The following is a 27,790-nucleotide window of genomic DNA, read 5'->3' as shown; positions in this document are numbered from 1 at the left end:
AGCTCACAGTGGGCACACCACCCCAGCCGAGAAGGAAGCTGCTGGGGAACTGTGTGAAACAGCAGGCCTGTCATCACTGCCCGCCTGACAAAGAGGGATTCGTACACTCGCCCACACCCCACGTGCGCGCGTGCACGCGCGCGCACACACACACACACACACACACATACACACACTCACTGTGCCCACACATGCTGACCTTCACTCTGTCCAGTTAATACATCGTGGGAAGAGGGCTCTCGTAGAAGAAAATTAGATTCTTTAGCTTCGGAACTTCCAAACTTCTTTGCTTTCCTCATCCCTTTTTTGCCTCTCCAAAGCAAACTGCTCCCCATTTAAAGCGCCCACCATTCAAGGAGGTGGGAGGTGGGAAACATGAAGTCTCGTCACTTTCAAAACCTGGCATTTAGACTTCGGGATACATTTATCCTGTGATTACCCTCCTGAGTGTGATTTTTTTTTTTTTTTTGGTTTGATTTTTAACTTTTGTATGAAAAACTTTGCCCCTTGCCAAAGACAACTAACTGTAAGACTGATGACAGCAAAGGGGCTTGCTCGGTGTACCCAAAATTAAATCACACAGGTTTTCCCAAGACAATGGGCCATGAGGTAAGTTCATGCAACCTAATTCAAAGAAGCATCTTAAAGTTGTTTTCCAACTGCCTGCCTCATCCTCAGAGGCTGAACAGGCTGATTTCCTCATGTTCTGTAGTTTGGAGAGATGTTCTTCATTGTTTGACAAGTGAACATTTCAATCTGAAAAAGCAAATTCTGATTTGGAAAGGGATTCAGCACACATAGCTATGTCTTCTGCAGGAAGAGGTAAAAATGTGGTGTCAGTAGCCATACAAGGGAGATAGAAACAGAGAGAAGGTGGGGGTGGAGAGATAGAGGAAGAGAGCGAGAGAGAAAATTGGTTTTCTGTTTCTTCTTGGGCTTGCAAGGCCTTCTGCACTCTGGCAAATATTCTGAGCTAGGTGCCTCTCCAGGGCCAGCCCTCTGGTGTGCATGGTTTGGGGCTTGTGCGTTTCTTAGGAATTTCCAGTACAGTTGCCTCCTGTGGGTGTGTGTCTCCATCAGTTGCAACACTTCATCGGCCTCCTCTGCCTATCTTTGCATAACAGGAAGCTAAGCATAATAACAAGAAGCTTACAGAATTGTGACTGCTTCCTCCTGAACACTGCCCGGGGCTGCCTCTTCCTCAGCACAAGGTGAAATGGAGATTTGGCAATTGAGTGGTAAATGTACCCTGAGTGGACAATGTGGTCGTTTAACTGTGCATCAAAGCTAACTGCCTTCCCAGATATCAGGGTAAGGATAATGTCCCACTGCGGGACAGTGAGCACAGTACGCTCCGCTCTGCAATCACGCGCTGTGCTAAAAGTAAGAAGGGCATTAGGAGAGGTATTGAGCCTTCATTGACAGAGCTGGTCATTTGCTCCAGTAAGAGGTTTTGCTCAGTCATTTGTGTTTATACATAAGTAGTGCATTAGAATACTTGAAGTATTTGTATTTTATAAACCCAAATAAATTCCGCGGCCCCAGCATTTCCTAGCAGCCATCCAGCCTGGGCGATGCTCAAGGACTGACACCCATGATCAAGCACTGGGCCTTAATGAGGCTACAAGCCATTAGCCATCCTAAAGATGTCATTCCAGTCTGCTCCTAGGACTGCACTGATTTTCAGAAATAGTGACTTTTAACCTTATAATTTTACTAAGAGTGTGAACAATAAATAATTCTTGCAGTGGGATGGACCTGGTGTATAAGTTAGAATGTGTTTCTCTTATTCTACAACCTGATAAAAAGATTCTATTAAAAACTGAAGCAATTTGATTACGAATAGAGGATAGATGATACCAATCAATTATCAATTAGTTTTGTTGGACATGTGGTTAAAAAATTAAATGTCCATATTTTTCAAGATGTATACTTACACATGAGGAATAAAATTACATAGTGGGGTTCGCTTTAAAATATCTCAGCAAAGAAAAGGAATAAAAGAAAAGGGATAAAGCTATTATTATGAAATTTTGATGATAACTATTAAATTTCAATAGTAGATATACATAGGGGTCACTATATTTATTCTCTGCATTGGCATTTAAAATGTGTATGAGAACTCTTTTTTAACATTCCATTAGGCTTTAAAAAAATAGATTCTATTAGGCTTATTTTTTTTCACACATCAGCTATCGCCTTGAACTTCAACTTGCTCATTTTCCCAGGCCTGCATTTCCAGACCTGTTAGTTATTCCTCTGAGCTCAGTGGAATGATACTATGCAGATGCTATACCACACACGTACACATTCCCTCCGGGACAAACCCTGCCCCTCCATTTCCCCTGCACTGTCATTTTATCAGTTAATGAAGGGAAAGAACCGAGGGACTCCTGATGTTTCCAGTTATGGATAGTATTTCCTGTAAAGTCAACTTTGATTCACACAGTTAGTGGTGGTGATGGTGTGTGTGTGTGTGTGTGTGTGTGTGTGTGTGTGTGTGTGCACGTGCACGGACATGTGTGTGTGTGTGCATGCGAGAGAGAGAGAGAGAGAGAGAGAGAGAGAGAGAGAGAGAGAGAGAAAGAGAGAGAGAGAGAATGAGATTCCTTGGGGTAGGGAAAGGAGGAGTGGACAGCCCCACCTTGAAAAACAGCCGTTGTAAGGAAGGCAAAGAGACTCCATCTTGCATGACAATCCTTTTGACTGGGAGTGAAGTCTGGGACATCTGAGGCTTAGCACAGGCTCACTAGAAAGAGTGCAGTGACTGATTATCAGTATTTGCAATGACAAAAGTTGGAGGAAGTGGTAGTCCATAAGCTACCACTGCAGCCTGGTAGATTGCCAATACTTTATGACAGCTCCCCTGGTTCTGTGGTAGAGAGGCAGTCAATATATTGCAGTGGAAGGTGTATCTGATTGGTCATCAAGAGAACCAGGTTCAAGTTCTAGTTCAGACACAAACCAGATGTGGAATTCTCATGGCCTTTCTGAGACTTCATTTCTTCATTTATAAAAAATAAAATGTAAAAAAATGGAAATAAAGCATCTTGAATTCATTTGCAATTCTAAATTTTTTTGATTGACCAATAAAACATCTTTCAGCCAACTACTTTGCATAGCAATCCTATTTTAGGTGCAATGTGTCTAACTTAATTTGTCAGCTCATGCAGGACGCCAGTTCTATACCAAGAACAAATGCCTCTAGAGATACATTCATTTAATTTATTAAGAAAAATATATTTGCCAAAAAAGACATTACCTGGGTGACTTTAATCAAATGAAATGGTTTGACATGCCCTTGGTTAGAGTGCTTGTGAATTTTAATATTAAGCCAAGGAAGAGCCCCTGAGAAGTCCCAGTAATAATACAATGTAAGAGGTTTAAAGACAAAAACCACTGTAACAATTACTCAAGTATTGACAGCTCAACAGGCTGAGTGGCTGATTTGTTTTAAGGTACTACCTTAGCTCCCAGATATTAGTGACCCCATCACCTTCTGGATATATCATTCCAACTCTCAACCAGACCTTATATATCTAAAGCTGCAAATACATCCATGCCGTTTCAACCAAGGAAGTCTTCTAGTAATTTAGTTAATATATAACATATGTCATTGAGTTTATTTACAAAGGTGTTCACTGTTACAATGTCCAGCAACATGGGAACAGTTGAATGAAGCATGCTATGCCATAAAGTAAAATACTGTGTAGCCCTAAATGTTTTATTAGATTACAGTGACATGGGAATGTGTTAAATTGATGCATTTAGATTAAAAATTACTCATTTCAAAATAGTATATACGAGATGACTCTGTTTTGTTTTTTTAAAAAATACACATACACGTATATACACACATTGTAACATAGGGAAAGTGCAAACACATATGAGTGTAGCACAGAAAAACATAATGGCAAGATTCACACCAGACTGATTATTTTCCAGAGAGGTAGGTTTATGGGTAATTTTTACACCTTCTATTTGCTGCCATTTTTTATAAAGAAAACAAAAGTTATTTATAGAAGCTCTATGCCAGTTTTCGATGACCTACAGGCTGAGTCTCGCAATCTAAAAATTTTAAGACTTAAAGTGAGTCAAAAAAGAAGAAATCACTGGGAGAAATCTGTCCCAATATTAGGAAGAATTTACATCCAATTTCAAAAGTTTTGAATTAGCTCTGTCATCTTAGGCAGATCACCCTCCCCTGCCTGATGGGATTATGTACCAGCAGAATACAATATGTAAATGTCCTTTATGAAGTATAAAGTAGGTAAAGATTTGTTCATTATTAGTATCAAAAATGACTTCTGCAGAGCTTAGTTTGTACATATATAAAATGAAGTTGTCAAATAAGATGCTTGTTAAGGCCCTTAGCCCCCCACAGTCTTCTGGTTTCTGTATACTAGCACTTATTACTAATACCACAATGTGTGTGGGGTGTACAATTAGAGAAAGGGAAGCAGAAATGAGGGATTCGTTATTTGGGAAAGAAAGTAAAAGAGAAAGCTCTCAGGAAAGGAGGGGATCAGTGGAGCTTAGAGCTGTCAGCCAAGACATCGCAGAAACCACAGAACCTGAACATGGCCTTTGGGGCTAAGAAAGGGCAGGTGCTGGGGGGAGAGAAAGGACAGCAGACATGCCAGAGGGAATTTCAGGTGGTTTGACCTCATGGCGTAATAGTCCCATTTCCAAATTTTCCTAAAAATTACCAAAGAATTAGTTCAGTAATAATGAATGGAAATGTAAAATGAAAGTAAAAAGAGAGAAGGATGCAATCTTGTGTGCTGTTCTCTGGGAGAAGGATTTCTGTGAGGGGCAGGATACGCAGGGCTGAACTGAGAGAGGAGCCGAGCAATCCACAACTCAGTGCATGTGGAAGTACAGCTGCCCCAGAATGCGGGGCATCCACCAGCTGACGAGCCCTGGATCGTTTCCAGGTTGACCATTATGAATAATGCTGCTGGGAACATTTGTATATGAGAAATTTTGTGGACAAGAAGAATTGCGCCAACTCCTGGAAGGAGCCGCAGCACTGGGGGCAGGGAACAGATGGAGACCCCAAGATCCCCTTCTGGAAGTACTCCCAGGGCAGAGGCATGGCTGATGTGTGTGATTTCCAGCTTATCCTAGGTGCTAAAAGTCCAGCCAGAGAAAAAACAGTGGCCTTGTCCTGCTGGCTCCTAAACTGAGTCACTGTACCAGTGAGGGTAGGGGGCACTTTTTCGTCTAAACTGGGGCTCCCCCAAAAAACAAACAAACAAAAAGAACAACAAAAAAAGAAGAACAAGAACGTCTCCATGAACAGACAAGGAGCTACTCTCCCTAAATTGGATGCATCTTAAAAAGTTACACGTAAGCACACCATACCACCCAGCAGTTCCACTTCTAGGAATCTACTCGTAAGAAGTTAAAACACATGTCCACAAAATTTCTCGTATGCAAATACGAGCAGCATTATTCATTATGGTCAAACTGGAAACAATCCAGAGTCCATCAACTGGTGGATGGGCAAACACAACGTGCTATAGCCATGCAATGCAGCACTGCTCAAAAATAAAAATGAATGAAATACTGATACCTGCTGCAACATGATGAACCTCGAAAATACTGTGCTAAGTGAGTGAAGCTGAATGCAAAAGACAGCATATTACAGGTCCATATATAAGAAATATCCAGAAATGGCAATGCTCTAAGGACAGAAATCAGATCACTGGTTGCCTTGAGATGAGAATGATAGCAGAGATTGACTGCAAATGGGCAGGAAGGAACTTTCTGAGGAGACGAAACCATTTTAAAACTGCATTTTGCTGATTGCTGTAAGTGCTATAAATTTACTAAAATCATTGAATTGTACACTTACAACAAAATGACTTTATGGCATATAAAGTATACCTCAATAAAGCTGTAAAAAGACAGATAGCAAAATATATACTTAGTTGCTGCACACACGCAAAAGAAACCCATAATGGAAGCAGTGAGGAGCTGAATAGACTGCACAGAAAAATAAGGAATAATTCCTAATTCATTTTATAAAGACCATTTTAAATAGACCATATGCTTTACCAAGTTAGAGATTTGCTCATTTCATCACTCATGTCTTCCAAGTGTCTAGAACACTCCAGGAATACCAGGATACTTTAGTATGAGGAAAACTATTAAATGATTTATTACATCAATAGGTAAAAGAACTAAAAAGCCATATGTTTTCAAAAAATTGTGAATTTACACTTGATAAAGTTCAATATTGATTTTTATGAGAAAATTAATTATCGAGAGTATAAGAATACTTTCTTAGGTGGTAAAGTATGTCTATCTCAAACCAGTAGGAAGGTTTGAGATACTCTGTTTTCCTAAAACTTCAACTACTGAAAAGTCTAAGAATCTTAAGTTCTTAGGACTCAGGCCAAGTGTTTGGTGTGTTAATAGTGTAGGAAAAAATGGTGAAGTATGTGTGAGACGCTTCAAAGAAAAAAAAAAGTGACAGCAAAAAATTTCTGACACTTCTACTGTATTATAATTACGGGCTGTGGAATGTGTGAAATTTTCCATTGCAGTGATATTTTGCGATGCTGTTAAAAATGTTTATGGTTTGACAGAAGAAATCTTTCTGAAATTTATGAAACATAATCAAATAGGAAAAAATCAATATCAATGGCTTGCTTGGAACGACTGACCTGTGGGAAGTTATTGAGAATTTACTTTGTCATTTACCAGCTTTTCTACTTGGTGTATGTTTTCATAGTATTTAGCGAGGCTCAGCAAAATGCAGAATTTCTCCTGTGATTCTGCCACTGACATCCTGCAGTTCTGTTTCCTCTTCCATGCTGTCAAACTTTATCGGCTGTCTGAAAAAAAATGCTTTCAGGAGTTTTGCTTTTACCGCCCAAGGTCCTCACAAAAAATGTTAGGGTTTAGTTTGTGAGCCACCTAAGTGCTTTTGTCTGACCTGGGCTTTCTTGGTGGTCAAACGCAGACCTTACTCTTTGTGGCTGACCACCTCTTGGTAGTTCTCACAGCCTCTACACCGAGTCTCTTGTTGTCCATAGAAGAACTAGAGAAACATCAGTTGCTCTTCCTTCTATTTTCTTTATCCATGTGTTAGCTTTTAGCCAATGGTCACTGAAGGACGAACTAAACATTGAAGTCCTGGGTGCAGAAGCTGAAGAAGCAGGAAGCACAGATGGACAAACAGGAAGTGGAAGAAGGGGAACCGCGAATGAGTGACTCATGACACAGAGGATTCACTTCCAATTCTGAGTACCTCTGATCTGGTACATCGTAGAGATGAGAGACCTTTTCAAGGTGAAAAGCAACTTGTAATGTTTGGGTTGGGTTTTATTTTAACGGAATGATTTCACTAAACTCACTATATGCACTAAATGGAGATTCATCAAATATAAAATAACAGATACATCTTATAATAACACGACATGGGGCACATTTAGAAAAGAAATAATAATCTTTCAATGTGAAATAAAATAACGGTAGAAAGGACTTACTTCATGTGCTCAAGAATGAACCATATTTTTTCTCTTTCAACTTCACCTTTTCCCTATTTCCTGCTCTTTCCTGGCCTTTTTTGTTGTTGTTGTCTAATTGTGCCGACTATGAAATGGCTGACTTCAAATCGGACTTAAGACAAGTGTGGAGGGTGAGGAGGGCTGTACCCAGACTTAAGAGCAGCTTTTGAAAGCATCTCCTCCTTTTAATATATGGGAAGATGTTTCAAAATGCAGATAGAAAAACATAGCTAATTAATTGGCTTAAGTATTACATCTCATTGATAGATCACAAGAGTTTCATTGTACTGAGGATGAATGCATTTTTGAGAAGATGAGTTTCCAGAATTGCATTTCCACTTGCATAATTTCGAAGAAGAGGATCCAGAATGACATTCTGGAGTGTTCAGCCATAAAAATCGCACTGACTATTCCGATCTTCCAGCACTTTCCTCGGCATAACAAGAAATACTTTGGAAAATGTGACTTTTGTGATCTTTGGGAGGAGGCCTGAAAAGGGAGGCTGAGGGTTCTCAGTGACACAGGAAATCTGTGTTTGTAATGCTTAAGTGTGTGGGTGTGTTCACATGGGCGGTGCTGCAGAGAAAAAATGAAAGAAAATGTTTGCAAACCATCGCAGGCAGGAGCTAAACGAGAGGTTCCAAGAGTCTATAACGTTCATGAAACATATTTAATATCCACAGACTCTCTTGGTTTGGGATTATCGAAAAGAACTTGACATTAAACATGCAATCTATATAAAAAAATTGATATCAAACTTCATCAAAATAAAACCTTTTGCTCCATGAAAGACATTAAGAAAATGAAAAGCAAGCCACAGATTGGGAGAAAATATTTTCAAATCACATATATGACAAAGGAATTGTATCCAGAATATGTAAAGAACTCTCAAAACAACAACAAGAAAACAAACCAACTTAAAAAATAGACAAAATATTTGAACAGACAGTTCACCAAGTGAAAAGATGCTAAAAGTCACTGGGGGAAAACTAAAGTAAAAGCACAATGAGATATCACTGCAAACATTTTAAAATAACTAAAATAAAATTTAAAAACAAACTAAAAACATCAAGGACGGGTAAGGATGAAAAGTTGGCCCAATCTTTCATACAAGGCTGGTGGGAACACAAAATAGTACAGCTACTTTAGAAAGCAATTTGTCAAGTTCTTACAAAGTTAAACATATGCCTACCATATGACCCAGCAGTCTCACTACTCAAAATTACCCAAGAGAAATGAGGCATTATGTACACACCCATAAGCACATATTTATAGCAAATTATTCATAATCTCCAAAAATTAGGATCAACACCAACATTTTTCAACTGATAAATGGCTACGCCCACGTAATGGAATAGTATTTAGCAAGAAATAGGACAAAAATATTGATACAAGTAGTAACATGGATGGATCTCAAATGCTTGCTGCTGAGAAAAAAAAAAAAAAATCGGACTCCAAAGGGTATATATTACATAATTCCATTGATATGACACTTTGAAAAAAGAAAAACGAGAGGGATGGAGAACAGATGAGTGACCCAGGATCAGGGATGGGGAAGAAGGTTTGACAAAAAAAGAGGGTGTAGGAGGATTTCATTACAGCGATGGAACTGCTCAGTGTCTCGAGTGTGATAGTTGTCACATGACTCTGCATTTGCCAAAACTCATAAGGCTACAGATCAAAAACGAAAGAATTTTACTAGATATCAATTTCAAAGTAATGTTTTTCTTCTGCTCACCTTTGTAACACGCTTGTTACACCAAACACTATGACATCCTCATCCTGTCCTGACCTACAGAAGTTTCCATCGCTAATGCAAGTTCTGAATGGGAAAAAAAGTAACGCCTACTATCCTGCAGTGACTTGGGTGAGGTGTGTGGCCTCGAAAAGCATGAGAGTGAGGAGAAGATCAACAGACCAAGCTAAACCTTTTCAAATCATAAGGAGCAGGATCCCAGACTCAGCCAATGATGCCCCTTAATTTGGCTTGTCATTTTCACGGACACTAGCAAGGCCAGGGCATATCATCCACTTTACGAGCCTAAGCTCCTGTGAAAAAAGCCCAACCGTGCTCATCACTCAGATTATTCATTGTGGTGTCCCAAACAAATAAGGGAATATAGCCAGGGGTGTTTCCTTCCATAACCACAGTCTCCTAATTCCAGTGGTAGGAGATAGTACAGTGTTGGCAAGTTAGCGGGGTTAGAGACCCTGCAAAGGAGTTTTCTTGTGGAGTGTAGCAGAAAGCCCACTGGGTAGTGATCAAGAGACCTGATATCCAGTCCCGGTTCTACTGCTAACTTTCTGTGTTTGTATTTGGGCAGTTTACATAATTTCTCCACGTTTTCTCATTGTCTTAGCCTACAATTTTTTGGCTACAAGAAATGGATACTACATTGAGCTGGTTTAATATAGACAGATAGATGGCCAGATAGACAGAAAGAAAGAGCAAGAACATGAGACAGAGTGAGAGACAGACAGATAGGGGGGCGGGTAGATTTTGCAAGTTTTGAGCTCTTGATAGAGTTTAGGGCCTTCCTCTTAGTGCCCTACCATCTGCAGGGCTCACTTCTAAATGCCTGTTTTCTATGAACCTCAGATTGGGAGAAAACAAGATAGAGGCAGCTTGAGTCAGCTGTTCACCACGCTGCAGTCAGCTCTGCCCAAGACGGCAGGGTTACCAGGGCCAAGCCTGTGGCCACCCATGGAGACTGAGCTGGGAGCCCTCTGGGAGGCAAGCCAGGAAAACAGCCCCAAAGAGGCCTATTGCATTCATCTGTAAAGTGATAATAACGCCGCCCATCTTCTACAAGCCTACTAGTAAACAAATAATGGTCACCTGGAAGCGGAAATGGCAAGTCCCTCCTTGAAATGGAATTCATTCTTTTTCTTTTTTCCCCCCTTTCTACCTTAAAGAACAGTTTGTACTCTTTATACTGCTACAGAACAAATGGAACCATAACTTCCGTTCTACAATTTGCGTGACTAATTTCATGAACGTTATTAGGTTTTGCTTTTTTTCTGGCAGTACCAAGTTTTACTCCCTCAGAGCTGTCAAGATGTAGAAGGTAATTTTTCTGTCTGCCCTTTATGATATAAAGACCAAGTGAGATAATAGAAAGTACAGTAAATCCCTAGCCCAACACAATAAGCGAGATCTAAAATTCAATCATCTACTATATACACAGTCACGTTCTTGAAGCTAATGAAATGGAGGCCGAGACCCAGCCCAGCTTGTCGGCTGCAGCTCCTGAGATCTCGCTGTGCCGACCAGACCATCCCGGTCCTGGCGGATGTGCTGCCATCTGGCGGCCACCGTCCGCTTCGGTTCACACTTGGAGGAACAGGGTTTGGTCTTGTGTCTGGTCAGGACCTGCAGTTCAGCATCGAGAAGCCATTCTAGGAATTTCTCGGTTGTCACTAGTGCATTGGCCCCAGGCCAGGAAGATTGGGCCAGAAAAAGTCTGGATTAGGGAACCCATGTGATATTTTCTCACTCAGTCTTATCTTTTCCTTTACATCTCTCAACGTACAATATCCAGAAAATAAATACCTTTGGGTAGAAGAGTCAGGACAGAGAATGGAAGCCCTTTGCTCACTACATTATATCTGGGCTAATTATCACCGGATTCCTCATTGAGAGTTTTTTTATCTGCTTGGAAACATAAAAGAATGATTTTAATGTTTATAAAATTACAGACCGCTTTGAGAATCTGCATGGACACATATAATTTTTCATACAATTTCAAGAGAGTTAGAGGCTTACTAAAGCCAATCCAGGGCACGAAGTGGAAGGACATTGAAATTGGCTTGATATAAATGTTGCTGGGTATTATATGCATAATCATAAGCTGCTCTGGAGATCATTAAGAATAGAAAGGAAAAATGGCAGGCATAGGCATGAAAGAAGGAAAAGGAAAGCTATGCTAATTGAAGGATAATAAGGCACTTACTGTCCTCTAGAATGTACTAAATGCCACATGGCTCTTTAGCCGTATTTATTCATGCTGTATATCCTCCACGCTCTCTCTTCACCCTTAACATCGGGTCCTTGTTTTACGAAACTGAGTTTTTCCTGTGCCTTCCCATTTCCTTCTGGCTCCTGTCCAGAGTCCCTGGCAGACCAGCAGTGAGGCTTGAGTTGGGAGAGAGAAGATTGGCTGGGCTTAGGCCAGCACTCCGACTCACCGAGTGAGTGCGAACCAGTCCAGCACCTTCTCTGGGCTCATAATGAGGACGAGCATCTTTAATCCCTTTTAGGGATGGAATGAGACACAAGTGAAAGTCACTGAAAGAGTCAGAAGTGGTCTAAGGTATTTGGATTCTGCAATGTTATTCCCAAAACAAATCCTTCTAGAATACTCCACAGGCAATTCATGCTTAGAGCAGGTGAAATAAGTGTCATATGGTCTTGCTGGGAGAAAAAAAAATGGAACTTCCTTTTTCCTATGAGTCTGTTGATAAACAGCATCAATAACTATTATTAGCACCCTTTCCCTCTGCACACACACATCATAAGCAAAAAACTTTCACCTTTGATTTCAGCAACACACTAAAACATTATTTTTACCTTATGGACTGTTGTGCATTACTCAGTTACACTGTGGAGTATAAATAATACTTTAATGTACATTATAATAGAAGAAAAATTCAAAACTAAAAACAAGAATAAAGTAACAACATGGAACATTTCAGGAATCACTGCTCTTGGACCCTTTCCAACTTGACACTAGTGTTGGGTACAGAAGGGTGGGAAGAAAGATCATTCGGAATTCTGTTTTGGACACGCTAGGAGAGAGGGGTCCACGAGACATCTAAGTGGAGATGTTGAGCAGTCTAGAACCCAGCAGGTGCACATTACTAGTGACTTTGATGAGAACCTTCTTGGTGGGCTGGCATGCACCAATACTTAATTAGGTTGACTGCAGAATGGGAAGTGACCAGGTCCACCACTGACATTGCAGATCCTGTGGCAAGAATACAAATGGACGCCCTGTCCTGCAGCCCATGCCCCTTCTCTCCTTAGCTGCAGCTCCATTCCTCGTAGTGAGGGGACTCGCACACATACAAATGAATACGTCAGCCCAGACACTCAGCCTCTATTCTGGAACTCCCGGCAATCAACCATCTGAAGAACCATAGAAGGACACAGGAAAATATTTGTACAGGACATGGAAACAGCTCTGGCCTACAGAGAATTTCACAGTCCCAAGGACAAGCAGGGCACAAGCTACAGGTGGGCATGTCTGCTTGGCCAGACGCCTTGTCCTATGAGGAAAAAAAGAGCTGGAGCCAGACCAGAGCAGGACCCTCTGAGATCTGGGCCTCTGGATATGGGCTCCTGCTGTCCAGGGTTAAGGGCGGTGCTGGAAGTGATGATGTGGTTAAACAAAAACATTTGGTGGCAGAAAAATGAGTCCTTTGGTCACATATGTTTTTCTTTACGAAATATAAAAGCGAGAGTGATGATGGGAGGAGGTGGTAAAGTCTTGAGGAGAGAAAAAAATAAGTTTTGGAGAAAAGGAAAATAAATTTACTAGGTAAGTGTAGTAGGCTCTAGATCTAACATGCTAGATCACAAACTTTAAGTAAGTCCTAGAAGCTCCGATTTTCCCCAGCCATGCTTAACTGCCCAGGTGCAGGCGCCCAGAAGGTGAATCATTGGGTCTAAACAGGGTTAGGCGTGTTTTCAGATGGTTATGACAACGGAAGAGAGGGATTTAAGAGTATTTGCTCAGCAGCTCTATGACACCAGAATTAGGAATCTATGGTAAAGAGGATGTAATGGAAGATTGATTAGTAAAAAAGTTATAGAACCAGTTGAATGGCAGCTCCTTGAGGTCAGAGACTTGCCTGGGTGGGTGAGCAAGGCACATAGGGTGTGGTAGTCACAGTCTGAAAGCAAGATTTCAGAGATGGTACAATTATAGGGATGACATGATTACTTATGACTATGAGTGGCTGAACTGGTTGGAGAAGTATTGTTGGAGATGAGGCCATCAAAGGAGAGATACTACCAGTAATGAAACAATAATTTGTGGCCAGGTACTATGCTAAGTGACTTGGACAGCCATTGTTTGATTCTTATAGCAACACTATGATAGAGAAAGGATGACTGTTTCCATTTTTCAGATGAGAAAACTGAGGCACAGAGCGATTAAAGCTACTTGCCCAAAGTCAAAGAGGTGATAAAAGGCTGAGCCGAAAATCAAATCCAGGCTTATCTGACTTCAAGGATGATGTTCTTAAAGACACCCTCCACTTCACTACATTCAAGTCTGGCTTCCTAGTTGAGTTGGGGTGTGTGTGTGTGTGTGTGTGTGTGTGTGTGTGTGTGTTCATTCAGAAGCACTTTTTATGTGGAACCTCGCTTTTTATCTGCAAAGCCACAAAGGCGATTACATCATCACTCACTTTCATTACAACGCTGGGAATTTCAGGTCACAGAAGGATGAGATATGGGGATAACTTCGTGCTGACCAGAGACTAATTAAATTCAGGGCTTTCTGAAGAGAAACAATGGAAACAGACCAACTTTATCAGTAGACGGGCAACTACCGTACATTTGTCTGCGTGCGCCCTCTATTGGCCATTAATCAGAATAGCACTCTGGGATTGGAAATGATTTGTGGGGTTTTTTTTTTTTTTTTTGAAAGACTATATTTGAAATAACAAGTTACAACTAGCCCCTAGTAGATATTTAAGGGCTATAGCTCAAGTAGGGCAAGGAAACTTTAGTTATAGAAAAAACTCTGTGTCAGATTTTTAATTGTCACAATTGCAATTACTTATGAACTGATTCCCTTTTATGGAGAGTTCTGCTTCCCTCTGAGTGTCTCTCCTATGAGACTGCGAGCTACTCGAGCCCAAGACCTTAATTCTTTTTATTTACTTTCATCCTGAGCCTAGTACAGTTCCCAGAACACTGTAGATTTCTGATAAATATGCGTCAACCAGAATGGAAGGAAAAGGAGCGAAGTAGTACTATTCCACAGAGAAGGAGAAACTAATTCTACTTGGGCAATTCGGGAAAGCTTCCAGGAGGAGATGGGTGTTGGTGGCCATGGTGATGAGAAAGTAGGGTAGAAAATAAAGTGGCAAACCTATGGACCAGATATAGATTCCACAGGGCAGAGATTCTTGTGTGATTCTGGAAAGAAGTAACCTGCTATATGACTGACAGGTATGGCTCTCAGTTTTTCCAGAGAAAGTATGGCAGATTCAGGGAGACTGAAGAGAGAATTTGAAAGGATTTCTGGAAAAGAAAAAAAAAAAAAAGAACACACAACAACTTAAAGTTTTGAGAAGTTTTTCCATAATTTCATTTTTACCTTAAACTGTGTAACCTCACTGGAAATTCAATTCAGTAGATATACAGAGCATCTATCACAATGATGGTATTATTTTCTCAAAATACCTGGTTTTCTCAGATATAGAGATTCGGGGCCAGGGTCACTTTCACGATTTTTATAACGACAGTCTCATATCTCAGTAATCTTCTTAGTCAGAGGCATGGTCACCCTAGCTAAGCCAGAATACTCAGAATGGTCCCAAGGGGGGTCAGTGCTAAACGAAGAGAAGGCAAGCTGGTCTCAGAACAGAGCACGGAGGACCTTGGCAGAGAAAGGACTAGAGGTGACAACAGTACTCTTCAGCTATTACCATCATTATCTTGGGTTGTGTGCATGGTGAGATTTCTTACCCATCAGCAGAATGGAGTTCTGGGTTCTAAATGACCAAGCACACAGAATAAAATGCAAAAGGATAGTTAAGGGGAAGAATGCATTCACAAGAACCCTACATAGCAAGATCAGAATTGAGGTAAGGAAGACAGGAATCTCGTTTCAAAGGTCTTGCTGTTTCCTCATAATTTTATCTAAAAATAAGGATCTAAAAATGAATAGTAGGCCACGTGTGGGATTCTTACAGTAAATCGGAAAAACTGGTCAGCTGCTGCTATAATCTACATGTAAGTGATCACAGACATTAAACACTGACCCCAGTGAGGCCCGAACAACTTTCAAGTTTACTCCGTGGCCAAAGGCACAAGAAACAGTGGGAGACGTTAGCAATTCTGGAGAACGTGGCTCCTCAGTACTGGGGGAAGATCTTCCAGACAGTGTACAACCCAGAGTGACTCTTTTTCTACCCCAAATAAGGGAAGTTTGAGGAACTGCTCCCATCACAACAGCACAGAAACGGTGCCTGCTGTCTCTACAGCAGGCGTCCTGCAGGAAACTTAACCAGAAGTGCCTCATTATCCTTATTGGAAAGTCATAACTCAGGTGCTTTGCTGATTTAGAAATGAAATGGCAAAAAAAAAAACAAAAACAAAACAAAAAAAAAAACAAGAAAATTAAAAAAAAAAAGAAGACCAAGAAGAAAGAAAAAGAAAAAAGACTCATATAGCTACATAAGCATAATTGATAAAATTCATATGCATTAAGGAAGGACGGCACATTCACACATCGGAGGTAAGAGGAGTAGAAACAAGACATGGCCAGCCAACTACAGACCAGCAGGGTTGTCATGGGCCGGGGATGACACTGCGCAAGAAAGAGGATCAGCAGGTTGTGACAACCAATCATCTGAAGAAAAGAAAGAACTAAATTGGGCCAAGACGAATGAAACCCTAGCACTTCTGGCTGTGGCTTTCACCAATGACTTGATTAAAAAGAGTTGTTATCATATCTACATTGTAGTGATGCCCACAGTGGCGATATAATGACAACTGATGTTTATGAAGCGTATAGCCAATGCTGCTATTATGCTAAGGGTTTTACAAAGATCATCTCCTTTAATCCTCACAAGAATCATATGAGTTAGCACTATGTGCCCATTTTACTGATGAAGAAACTGAGGATCGAGGTCACATAGCTAGTAATTAGTGATGGTGGAATTCAAATTTAGGTAGTCTGACTCCAAAGCTAGCTTCCTAACTACCCTACTATGTATAGCTGGATCATTTTATTGTAGCTACTTCAGACCTTGTCAGAAAATTCTCTTTGTTAAATGTATAAAATTATTTTAAAATATTAAAAAACATTCGACATCAGCCTCAGAATCTTTATACTGTTGCACTTCCTCTTTCACTTTGAAAGTCCCAAACCAACAAGGAAGCGCACAAACGGTTCAGAAGCTGTAGTCCAGGGGTCCAGCGGTGGAATATTACCAGCTCCATCTGGAACTAAGATTTTTATGTGCACTTTTTGGGGGTGGATTGGTACCACAGGGAAGAAGCAAGGGAGTGAAGCAGTTGTCACCTGAGTCAGTCCCAGTTCTGGTGATGGATACCTCACAAGCTTATAGACAATATGTGGTGGCACCAAAGTTGAAAAACACTTTTTTTAGAAAGATGGAGCTGTGGGTAAGAGAATGCTGTCAGCGTGAGAAGTACACCATCGAGAATGGTCCTTAAAATGGACCTACCACATAGAGGTAAGCAGATAGATACTTTATGAACGAATGAATAAATGAAGTGTACTCAAGATACCATCATTTTATGCAACTCTAGGAAAAGAATATGAGTGGCTGTAGAATTGTTTTCATTTATGAACTTAAAGAATGACTTCGAATACCATTTAAAAAATTGTCATGTCAAGGTGCTACTAATAAGTGTGAAATCTACCCACAGAATATCTGAGGAGCACTGTACTGATATAATGCATATACTTACAGTCTTGTCTTAAAAGAAAAGATTTCATGGGGTTTTCATATTCAAATAGAAAACTTATTTGCAACGAACACATAAATTTATATCAAAGAGAAAGAAAAATGTGTGTGCCAATCAAATGAGTGAAAATTGTTGTGACTGAGCATCAATTTAGCTCTAAGCCTCAATGTAGCTCTGAGCTTCCTGGCAGTCAAGACAAAATGAGAAACCCAATAATTTGCACAACTGTCTTATCAGAAAGGAGAAAGCAAGGAGTTCCTCAAAGGAGACGTGATATTTCTGAGCACTGAATTCTCAGCAAATTTTTTCACATAGAGTTACACATAGGAGAGTCACTGGCATTGTCCATTCCTCGTTTTCTTATTTACAATACAAAGAGGAGCAAATTTCATGAAATCATTACTTGCTGTAATGATAAAAAAAAAAAAATGAGGGTGTAACATTAAAGCAGAACTCAATGAGCCCATTCTATGAGGGAGCTAAGGTAATGTAGTTTGATCTGAGGTTGGAAATGAAATTATCTATAAGGAAGGGAAAAGGTATTTGCTGAACATCTAAAATAATATATACATGAAATAATTTTTCCTCTTAACATATGTATTATTAATCCTATTTAATAATTAAGCAACTTGCCAGGGGATTCACTGAAAATTAGCAGAAGGGTCTCAAACCCATTCACCTTTTTCTGCACCAAAACCCTCCTGCCCTCCCACACTCCTATCAAAGAGATAAATGGGCAATTTGTCCCTTAGACCAGCAGTCCCCAGGGACCGGTGCTCCTATGAGAATCTAACGCCTGATGATCTGAGGTGGAGCTGAGGTGGTCATGCTAGCTGGGGAGCGGTTGCAAATACAGATGAAGCTTCACTCGCCCACTCGCCGCTCATCTCCTGCTGTGCAGTCCGGTTCCTAACAGACCATGGACTAGTCCGCAACCCCGGGGGTTGGGGGTTCCTACCCTAGACAATCTTCCATCAGTGCTGCTCTTCACAGGCAATTCAAGTTTATTCTCTCCGGGGAGGGCCTAGAGTGCAGGTGTTGCATATTACTGATTAAAGACTAATTTCGTTGTTCGAAAACCAAGCAATCAGTTGGTAGGGTTGACTCATATTATGAAAGTTCAAATGCATTTGTTGGCTCATCTCAAAGGAAGTCCACAGTCTCTAGAGCTTTAAGCCTTTCTCTTTAAATGTCTTGGGAAAGGGTTATTATTCTCTCTTTTCAGTGATTTGGACTTAGGGACATGCAGAGGACAGGATGTCTACACTTTGTGACTAAAGCATGGGTAGGAATTAGGTGGTAATAAGGGAACCCCGAGTAGAAAGGGTTCTAGGCAAATGAGAAAGAGCAGGGACTGGAAAAGGTAGGATGTGACTGAGTTCTGAAGTGCGAGTGTGTGCGCTGGGGAAGCGGGCGTGGGAGGAGACCGTGGGCGGGTGAACGGGGCCAGATCCTACGATCTCTCAGTGTGACCCCTTCGCAGGAGGAGCTGTACAGAATTACAAAACCTTTTTCTTCTCTAGAGAAACAGAGAGTGTGTACAGGAAAACCAGCGTGAGAAAGACAGTAAGTCCTGGACTCACGGAAGAGCATACACGTCCACACCTTAAAGGAAAGGAATGGCAGAATGGCAGTGACGGGAAGAGTGCTGGCGGGGCCAACATTCCTATCCGTAGGTGCCCTCCTGCGGCAACCGCGGCTGGTCTCATCCCAGGGCTTGTCTCGGTGTCTTGTAATTATTTCCTTGTCTGTGCTCTGCTAGCCTATAAGCCCTGCAAAGCAGTGAGCAGGACTGCCTTTATATTTGGTGGCCAGACCTATGGGTCTAACATTTTTGGTAGGGTGATTTTAGGTTTTTTAAAGAAAGCTTTCAAAGGAAAAAAAAAAAGGCTTACAAGGAGAAAAACGGTGATGAGTAAAGCAGAAAACAAGACATATAAATTAGTTATTTGCCTTGTAACTTCCATATCTCAGTTCTGTCTGGGGAGTCTACAAAATTGGCAACCATCCTCCGGATGGAACGCCTCACCCTGGGTCCCCCCATGGTGTTTTCCTGGCTCTCCACAGGTACCCTGTGGCCTCAGTTGCTCTGATCATAATGGGACCTTCACTTTAGCTCTTCACACACTCCCTTCTCTTGTATGCAATTAGCCAACCACAGTACTGCTTCATGAGAGGTTACACTTTTCTTCTTTCAAACAGTCTTGGGTGTGAAGGGACCACTGTCACCAGCTTATCCTTTTCAATCAGTCCTAGGACCTTTCCAACACCCTTATAGTGGGCTTTCATTATTCAAACAACCATGCTCCAGCTCTGAAGGCAGCAGGCAAGGAGCGGTAGGCGAAGAGGGGGAGGGTTGGGGTCTCCATAGTTCTCCTATTAGACACTCTGTTTACATGTTCTGTAAACTGTGAGCCAGAGACAGCGGCACTCCTGTGTCTGGAATGCAATTTTACCATGCCAGGACCATGTGGCATCTCAGTCTAGTCCCATTGCCAGAGACATATGCTCCAAGAGCCACTGAGCTCACTTCTACCAATCTACGTGCACTCTGGCTCCCAATCTAACACAAAGTACAGAATCTAGGTCAGCCTTGCTTAGTGTCTGCAGAGAGGACTTTCTCGATGAGTGAGCAGCGAATAGAAATTTGACTTCCTATCACCACTCAAGTTGATCCTCACTCTACTGGTGTGTAGGATGACATCGATCCTTGTTCCCCAGATGGCCAGAAGGCTCTCGGCCTGGGCAGCAAGGAAAGAATTTAATGTATGCCTAAAAGTAGGGACAGACACTTTTTCTTGAACAAGGAATAAAGACAGATGTGGGCCCTGAGAGTAGCATGCCTGTGCCAGTGTTCTCGGTCTGAAGAAGGCATGTTTTTGTCCTTGACTCTGCCTGCTTGTGTGGGGACCTTTATTCATTGGGGACCGGGAGCTGCTCAGGAAGTGCAAAGGTTTAAGCCTTGATGAATAAACTACATTTAGTCCAGAACCCAGACTGGTCTAGATTAGTCCATTGGAAATTTGGCAAAGCTGAACACCGAACAAAGACCAGCTCCCCATGGGCTGCATAGTCTCGGCATCGCGGCTTGGGGAACCAGCATTCCCATGTTCACAGAAAGCAAGAAATATGCTCAAGTAGGCTGGCTTGGTCACTGTGGGCTATGTCACTCTTCCCCAAAACCCTGTATCCTGAGTATAGAGGCCCAGAAAGTCTACAGATGATGAGGTATGCGTCTTGGCTTATTCCAGTCTCAGACGAGGGGTTTGCAGGGGCCTGCCAATTACCAAAGAAGATGCGATGCCTGTAAGACCTGCACCTACAGGCCTAGCCAAGCTCTTTGTTTCAGCTTTGGGAATTTTTATTAGCACAGTTAATATCTAATTATAAAAAGCCTGCAAAATACTTATAAAATAATAATACATATGCGTGTGGGTATATATCATCTATAAACCTTTCACCTATAGTTAACTACTATTAATAAATTTTGTACATCCTTCCAGATTTTTAAGTGTTGATTTACATGTTCGTTTCTTTATTCATTTTACATACAATAATAAAATAAACTCTCATATACCTACCTACCTTTTAAACTTCCTAAATGCATTTCCCTTTCTCTTCTCTCCAGAAGTTTAACAACCATGCTGAGTTTTATATTAGTCAACTCATTCTTTCTTCATAGTTTTGCCACATACATACGTAGCTTTTAACCTTAATATAAATGAACCCCATCCTGCTTTTTTGTGACCTCCCTTTTCTGCCCAATATTAAGGTTTTGGTTTTCGATCTCACTTAACTGTGTAACTATGATTAATTACTTTTTGCTTTTACATAGCATTCCATTTTACAAAGATACGACAGTTTAGGTTGCTTCCTGCCTCCTGTTATTACACGACTCTGCTGTGGAACTTCCGCACATCTATTCTTGTTAGTGTGCACAATGGCTTCTCCAGGGGACAGTCTCCGGGGTGAAACGGCTGCTTCACAGGGTTTGTGCATCATCAGTTTCACTGAGCAATGCCAGATTGTCTCCAAAACGGTTGTTTCCTCAGCGAAGGAGAGTTTCTGTTGCTCCACGTCCTGGACAGCACTGGTCTTGTCAGACTTTTTGTTTTAGCCAGTTTGGTGGGTGAGGATAAGTATATAGTTATGTTTTTAATTTACATTTCTTAATTATTGTGATTACGAATATGTCCATATGTTTATTGGCAGTGTTATTCCTTCTTATCCTTCAAAATGTCCATTCATGTTGTTTGTTCATTTTTCAATCATTTTTATTCATTCATAGGACTGCTTTATATATTTGTGATTTTCTTTGTCTGTTTATCTATGTATGCATTTATCTATCTAAAACTATACTTTCAAATATGACTTCTTTTAATGAAAATAAAAACCTGCGTTGTGTAAAGCCTTATGGTCTTATAAATTGGTCTAATTACAAAGATCTTAAGTAACCAATGTTTTCATTCTCTTTACTCTGATTTTCTAAGAAACAGATCTAACTCCATGTCAGACAAATCATGTTTTATCAAATGGAAAAAAAGTCAAGTGAAAAAAAAAAAAACCCTCCACTATTGTCACACTTGGGAGACTAGATTAATGAATTTTGTTTCTGAATCTTTTTTTCAACATTAAATTTCAGAGGGAAAAAAGGTTGAAAACCATCTCCCTTCCAGTCATTTTCCTTATCTATGTCAAAGTCACATACTCTCTAGGGGCTTGTTCTCCTCTATTTTAGCTTGGGGGAGGGGGAGACTGAGAAAATAAAAAGAGGTGCCCGTGACTGGATACAATAGGCACAGTCCTGAAATTCACATGGCAATCTTCCAACTAAAGGTCCCCAAACCACAGGGCAAAGGAGACCTTTCCCTGGATGTTCAGTACCCTCTCCACAGAGTGCCACGTGCAAAGCTCTGGATGTCCCAGACCCCTGGACAGTACAGGAAAGGATACTGCGTCCTAGAACCTGACCTCAGAGTTTACCATTGAGTTAGACAAATATGTGAAAGTGTAAAAGATTTGAGTAACAGTGCGTAAAAGCAGTGGAAGGCTGTCACAGTTTTAATTGTTGGACTAAAATTGAAGATGATAAAGGATCAAAGGAAGGCAAGCGCACTCTTGGCTCCATCACAAGTCAAGTCTGTTTCCTCTTTGTTCTAACCAGCACCAGGACTGCATGCAGAGTGGCCAGGGTCCTGGTCTGCCACCACTACAAGGCCCATGGTGGTAGTCTCTGGGTCAGCCCTTTGATCTGGCAGATCCCTCCCCAACTCTGTGAGGTGGAAATACAATGGAGAGTCCTTTCTCCCAACCCCCCCCCCCAAAGAGACTTTCACTTTCATGTTAGCCCTGGCTCAGCACTTACAAGACCTAGGGGAAATCACACACACACACACACACACACACACACACACACACACACACACGAAAATGCTGGGGCCCCTTTCTGAGCCACATGATTGGTCAGTTTTTTGCAGCTTTCTAAACAAGAACTGAACCTGGCATCCTCCTCATGTCGCTGCCCATCTATCTTACTACAAGCCTTTTGAAAATTGACATAGACAGTGAATCATAAGGTAATACTTGGGTTCCAGGCCCAAGTGACCTTTCAATCTTACCCTTTTGGCGATCATCTACTCCAGAGGTTCTCAACTAGGGAAGATGTTTCTCCCCAAACATCTGGCAATTTCTGGAGACATTTTGGTTGTTGCCACTGCTGGTGGTAGGGGAGTGCTACTATCATCTAGTGGGTAGAGGCCAGGGATGCTGCTAACATCCTATAATGCACAGGATAGCCCCTATCAAAGAATTATCAAGCCCACAATATCCAGCGGTTGAGAAACGCTGATCTAATAATCCTCACTAACCCTGACATGATGCCCAGTTCCGCTTGTCTTCCTAACAGGGCCTCTTTGACATATTGTTAAGCCAGTTCCTACATTCGCATCTGGACACAGGGCGCTGGAGAAGGGACTGCAGGTTTCTTGGCTGAGTCAGTGACTCTCCCCTAGAGGACTCATCTTGTAATCTGAATTCTCATCGACGTGACACTCGTGAAAGGTATTCTGGCTGCTGTTCAGTGTCTCAGGATAACAAATTTGTAAATGGCATGGACGATGAAGGGCTCCTCTATATTTCATTATCTAATTATTTTTAATTACATAATGCTTAACACTATCATCTGCTTGCAGCCAATCATTGATTCAGTCAACAAATATTTATCGTGTGCCCACTGGGACCAGGCACTGTGCTCTATGCTCTATGCTAGGTGAATGGTAACTCTTCGAGACTACTAACTTAGGCTACAGCCCCTACAGAAAAACTTCTTTGTCGAGTTGGATAGAGGAGTGACTTCTTATTAAATTGCAGATGCTTGGGCCTTCCTCCAGAGATTCTAATTTCACAAGTCGGGATGGTGTCCAGGAATTCGTATTTTGAGCAGGCACTTGAAGTGACTAATACAGGCTAGCCACAGGACCATGAATTAAGAAAAATTGATAGAAATCATTAAATCTACCCATTTAATCATTTAATCTTTAATTACCTCACATTTCCCATTTTCAAACAGAAAGAGAGCACAGATGGTGAGCGGGTAGAATGAATCCCATGTAAAAGAAGAGAGACATTTTCAGAGGAACAGAACCATAGAAGTCTTGCTTCTAAAAACAAATTATTATAACATAAATGGAATGAGTATTAGCTAAATACGTTGTTGTCAACAGCAGTTAGAAGAAGAATCTTTGGCTTCTGTAAGAGGTGTGCACACTACCTATTCTCTGAGCTGACCTCAGCATGTTGTGATTCCTAGCTTGATTAGGAGATTGCTAATCCTCCCTGGTTACCAAGATAAATGGCTTCTCTGATTACTCTCAGTTTTCTTTCAAATCCTTTCTTAGGTTTCTATTAATATTCCATTATGTGACTTTACAATAGACCACTTATTTTAGTAGCACATTAACTACGGTCAGAAGCCCAAGACTAAACCTTGTTCCAAGCAAACCTTCTTCAAGCCATTAAAAACACCTTAACACTTACCTATGTCTAATATCAAGGAAGTTAAATCACTATATGGCTAGAAATATAAAACACAGAAAATCACTTTTGGTCCAATTGCTCTACCCTAAATTACTGTGATAAATTTACTAGTAAAAGAAATTCACATAAAGAAACTCATGATAACAATCACATAATGGAGTAAAATCAAGGTGTCACTATCATCGTCAATGAAAAGAGGTACGGATTAAAGGCCAGTATATCTTAAAAACATGCCAGCATCCCTTACGATAATTAATCTAAAATGCATCACTTTTTCAACTCCTCTAAGAATTCCTTTTCATTCTGCCCCCCTTAGCTAAAATTGTCTTTATTATACTTTCAAATGTCTCTATGTTCCTGTCTTGTCCTCATTGTTCACGTCTTTCTACAGTAATTTCACCTCAGCCTTGAGTCCACAGAGAAGGCCTGAAGATCCAGTGGGCTCACAAAACAGGACACCTTGAGTTTACTCACAGATCAAGCACTTCAAAAGACTCTTGTCTCTGTGCACCTATGAAAAATCGCTCAAAATATGGATGAGTGTCCAAACAGGAAAAAAAAATGATCCTTCCATGATAAATAGAAAAAAACTCACAGTTTTGTGTGTGATCTGTAGCCTTAGCCCATCCAAAGTACCCTAGATCGCACACACCAGAGAGCTCCATTCCACCGCAACCTCCAAACAAAGGAGAGAGCCCTCTCCCAGCATTTGAGAACTTTGAGCCAATCTATCATTTCGAATGCAAATTTTTCCCCAAACCAAAATTTGCCAAGATCTATTTTTAGGCAGACTATGCTCCCTGCAGACTAACATGCAAATGGTGGACGCTCAAGTAGACCACAAAGCTAACAAAAAGACATTGACCGTACCTATTTTCCCAGCCTCTCCTTTCAGGTTGAAATCCCAGTTTCTTGGCAACTTCAGGGACATTTTGCTTCTGGTTCGAGTGAGTAGCTGCTGAAATGGCGAGTCTGTCGCTATTTGCACCCTTTCTGCTTTTTCAATCTTTCCCTCTAGCCGGTGTGTGTGTGTTTTCCTCTTTATGGTTGCTTCACAGGCAATCTTGGGCTTGAAGTCGATTTGCCAGCATGTGTCTTCCTTCCTCTCAGACGAAAGGTCCATTCATCTGTGACTTTGGGATGGCACCCAAACCCCCACTGAACCTTACCCACAACCCCCTGAGTGCTAGTACCTCATGAAGTGTGCACCCTGCTTCTCTTGTTTTCAGTTTTACCAGAAATATCCCAGTTTACACTTCGCTCTGCGTCATGGGAAGCAAAGCTTCTGTTTGAAAGAATCTCAGGCCTCACCGAAGAGACCAAGAGACGTCGCGATAAACAACGACTGCCTCCTGGCTTTTTTTTTTAACTGTCTGCTTCCTTGCATATGAGGAAGTGGTGGCTGTTCTATGCAGATGATGCATTATGCGCACTCTTTCTTAAAATATTTTTTGGAAATGCTCGTAGAAGTAGGACAAGTGCTCTTATGATATAAGGCTATAACTTTAATTTAAAAGAAAAAGAAAAGAAAAAGAAAAAGAAAAAGAAAAAGAAAACTCCAAGACTCTTGCCATATACCTCTAAACCCTCCTCCTCACTGAGTGGATCAGGCATCAGAAAATGGTCAAACAACCAGCATTCCCCCAAAATTACCTTCCTTTAAATTTTTTCCTGCTGTAAGAATTTACCCAATGGTAAGTTCTCCACCTCCTCAGAATAGTTTCCAAGCGACCTCAACCTGACGCAGGAAAGGTTCTGATGTTTTTAACCAGTAAGTTCTCTTAAGATGAGGAGAGCCTGTCACGTGTTATAATAGGGTTGGCATTATCTACAGGGCATGGGTTTGGGAATCAGACTGACATGGGTTCAAAAGACAGTTTTTCCACTTCCTAGCTCTGCAGCTTTTAACAAGCAAATGCATCTCTCTGGGCCTCAGTGCCCTCAGCAGTGAAATGGGGCTGATAATAACCATGACTGCACAGAGCTGTGAAGGTAGACACCTAGTAGAGAGCTTGGCTCACAGTGGTTGCACCACAGATGTTAATTCAACCCTCATTCCATTTAGTTCAGTTCCGTGACAGGCCTTCATATGTTTAACTGGGTCACCCTAACCTAGTGATTAAGTGTTTGGGCCCAGAGCCAGACTGCATGTGTTCCAATCTTGGCTCCCCCACTTTCATACTGTGTGACCTTGGACAAGTTTCTTGACCACTCTGTGCTTCAGTTTCCTCACCTGTAAATGAGGCAAATAATAGGGCCTACTTCATAGGTCCGTCATGAGACTTTATTAGATAGTGGTAAAACAGTCACTGCTAGCCAGCATGCAAGTTACAGACCCTCCATCCATTCATTCCTGGACTCTCCTGGACAACTCTGTCATACTTTCTTCTTCACCTCCCACAGTCTCACCCTCTGTTGATGACCTGGCTTCCTCTTTCATTGAGAAAGTTGATGTAACTGGAAGAGAATGTCTGCAGGCTTCCGCCACTAAGTCTGCCCACCTCCCTGCATGTAAGCCTTCACACTCAACCTTCTCCCCATTACGAGGAACAACCCGGTTGTCACCAGTCCTCCATCTCTACTGTATCATCAATCTCTTCTCTCTCTTGGATCATTCCCATCAGTATTCAAACTTATTGTTTTTTTATCCCATTGTTTTGAAAAAAAATCTCTCTCAATACCACTTTCCTCTTCAGCGACAGCCCCATTTCTTACCTTAATTTGCTGAGCAAAGCATTTTTTACACTTGCAAATATGTTTGCTATTATCCCTCCTGAATCCCCTCTGTTGGTGTTTTTGGCCCCATGACTCCACAGAATATATTCTTATCAAGGACACTGATGGCATCCCTGCCACTATACCCACTGGTCAATTCATCTCATGTCACTGACCTATCAGCAGCCTTGGGCACATTTGATCACTGTCCCCAACTTCAAGTCCTCTTTCTACTTGGCTCCCAGGACTTCTACCTGGCTGGTTGTCTGCCTGCCTTCCTGGCTGCTTCCTATCTGTTTCTTTGTTGCTTCCTTTTCATCTCTCTGACCTCTAAATATTGGAGGAAACCAAGACTCACTCAATAGGCTTCTTTTCCATCCACATCCACATTTTGATGAGCCCATCTTTCTCAAAGCTTTAAATACCATGTAGATTAATTCCAATGTAGATTTCCATCCCAGACCACTCCCTCGGCCCCAGATCACCCACACGTCTCTGCTTAGATATTTAATAGCCATCTCAAATTAAACTTGACTAAAACTCATATTCAAGGGACCAGGCTGAGGAGCAGTGGTGACTTGAGACATATTCTTCTCATTGTGAATGAAACGAGTTTAAGAGGGAAGAATCACACAAGTACATTTAAAATCTCTGTTCATATCACTTCTGCTTATATTCCAGTGGCCAACATACATCACATGGTCAAGTTCAAATAAGCAAGGCAGGAAGTACATACGGCCCTGGGGGAGGGGTAAAAAGGACTGAATATTTGCTGATCAAGTCTCTGATCCACCACACCAACCCAATTTACCCATATCCCTGCTAACTTCCCCAGGGGTGCTTCATC

At 41.3% G+C, this 27,790-nt stretch overlaps 1 protein-coding gene across 3 annotated transcripts in view; it reads right to left on the bottom strand.

Moving 5' to 3' along the window:
* The window catches only part of ARHGAP25 (Rho GTPase activating protein 25), an 81,860-nt gene extending 56,287 nt beyond the window's left edge, over positions 1-25,573 (bottom strand). The window contains exon 1 of one of the 3 annotated variants that reach the window (XM_016137867.2): positions 25,099-25,573. In XM_016137867.2, coding sequence (XP_015993353.2) covers positions 25,099-25,351 — 253 coding nt within the window. In that variant the 5' untranslated portion in view covers positions 25,352-25,573. Of the gene's footprint in view, positions 1-24,823 lie in introns of all 3 variants that reach the window. The other 2 variants (XM_016137868.2, XM_016137869.2) reach the window with 2 other exon arrangements.
* Positions 25,574-27,790: the final 2,217 nt, after the last annotated feature.

Source organism: Rousettus aegyptiacus, unplaced genomic scaffold, assembly GCF_014176215.1.
Source record: "Rousettus aegyptiacus isolate mRouAeg1 unplaced genomic scaffold, mRouAeg1.p scaffold_m13_p_7, whole genome shotgun sequence".
Taxonomy (NCBI): Eukaryota; Metazoa; Chordata; class Mammalia; order Chiroptera; family Pteropodidae; genus Rousettus; species Rousettus aegyptiacus.
This window is presented reverse-complemented; position numbering and strand designations above follow the sequence as displayed.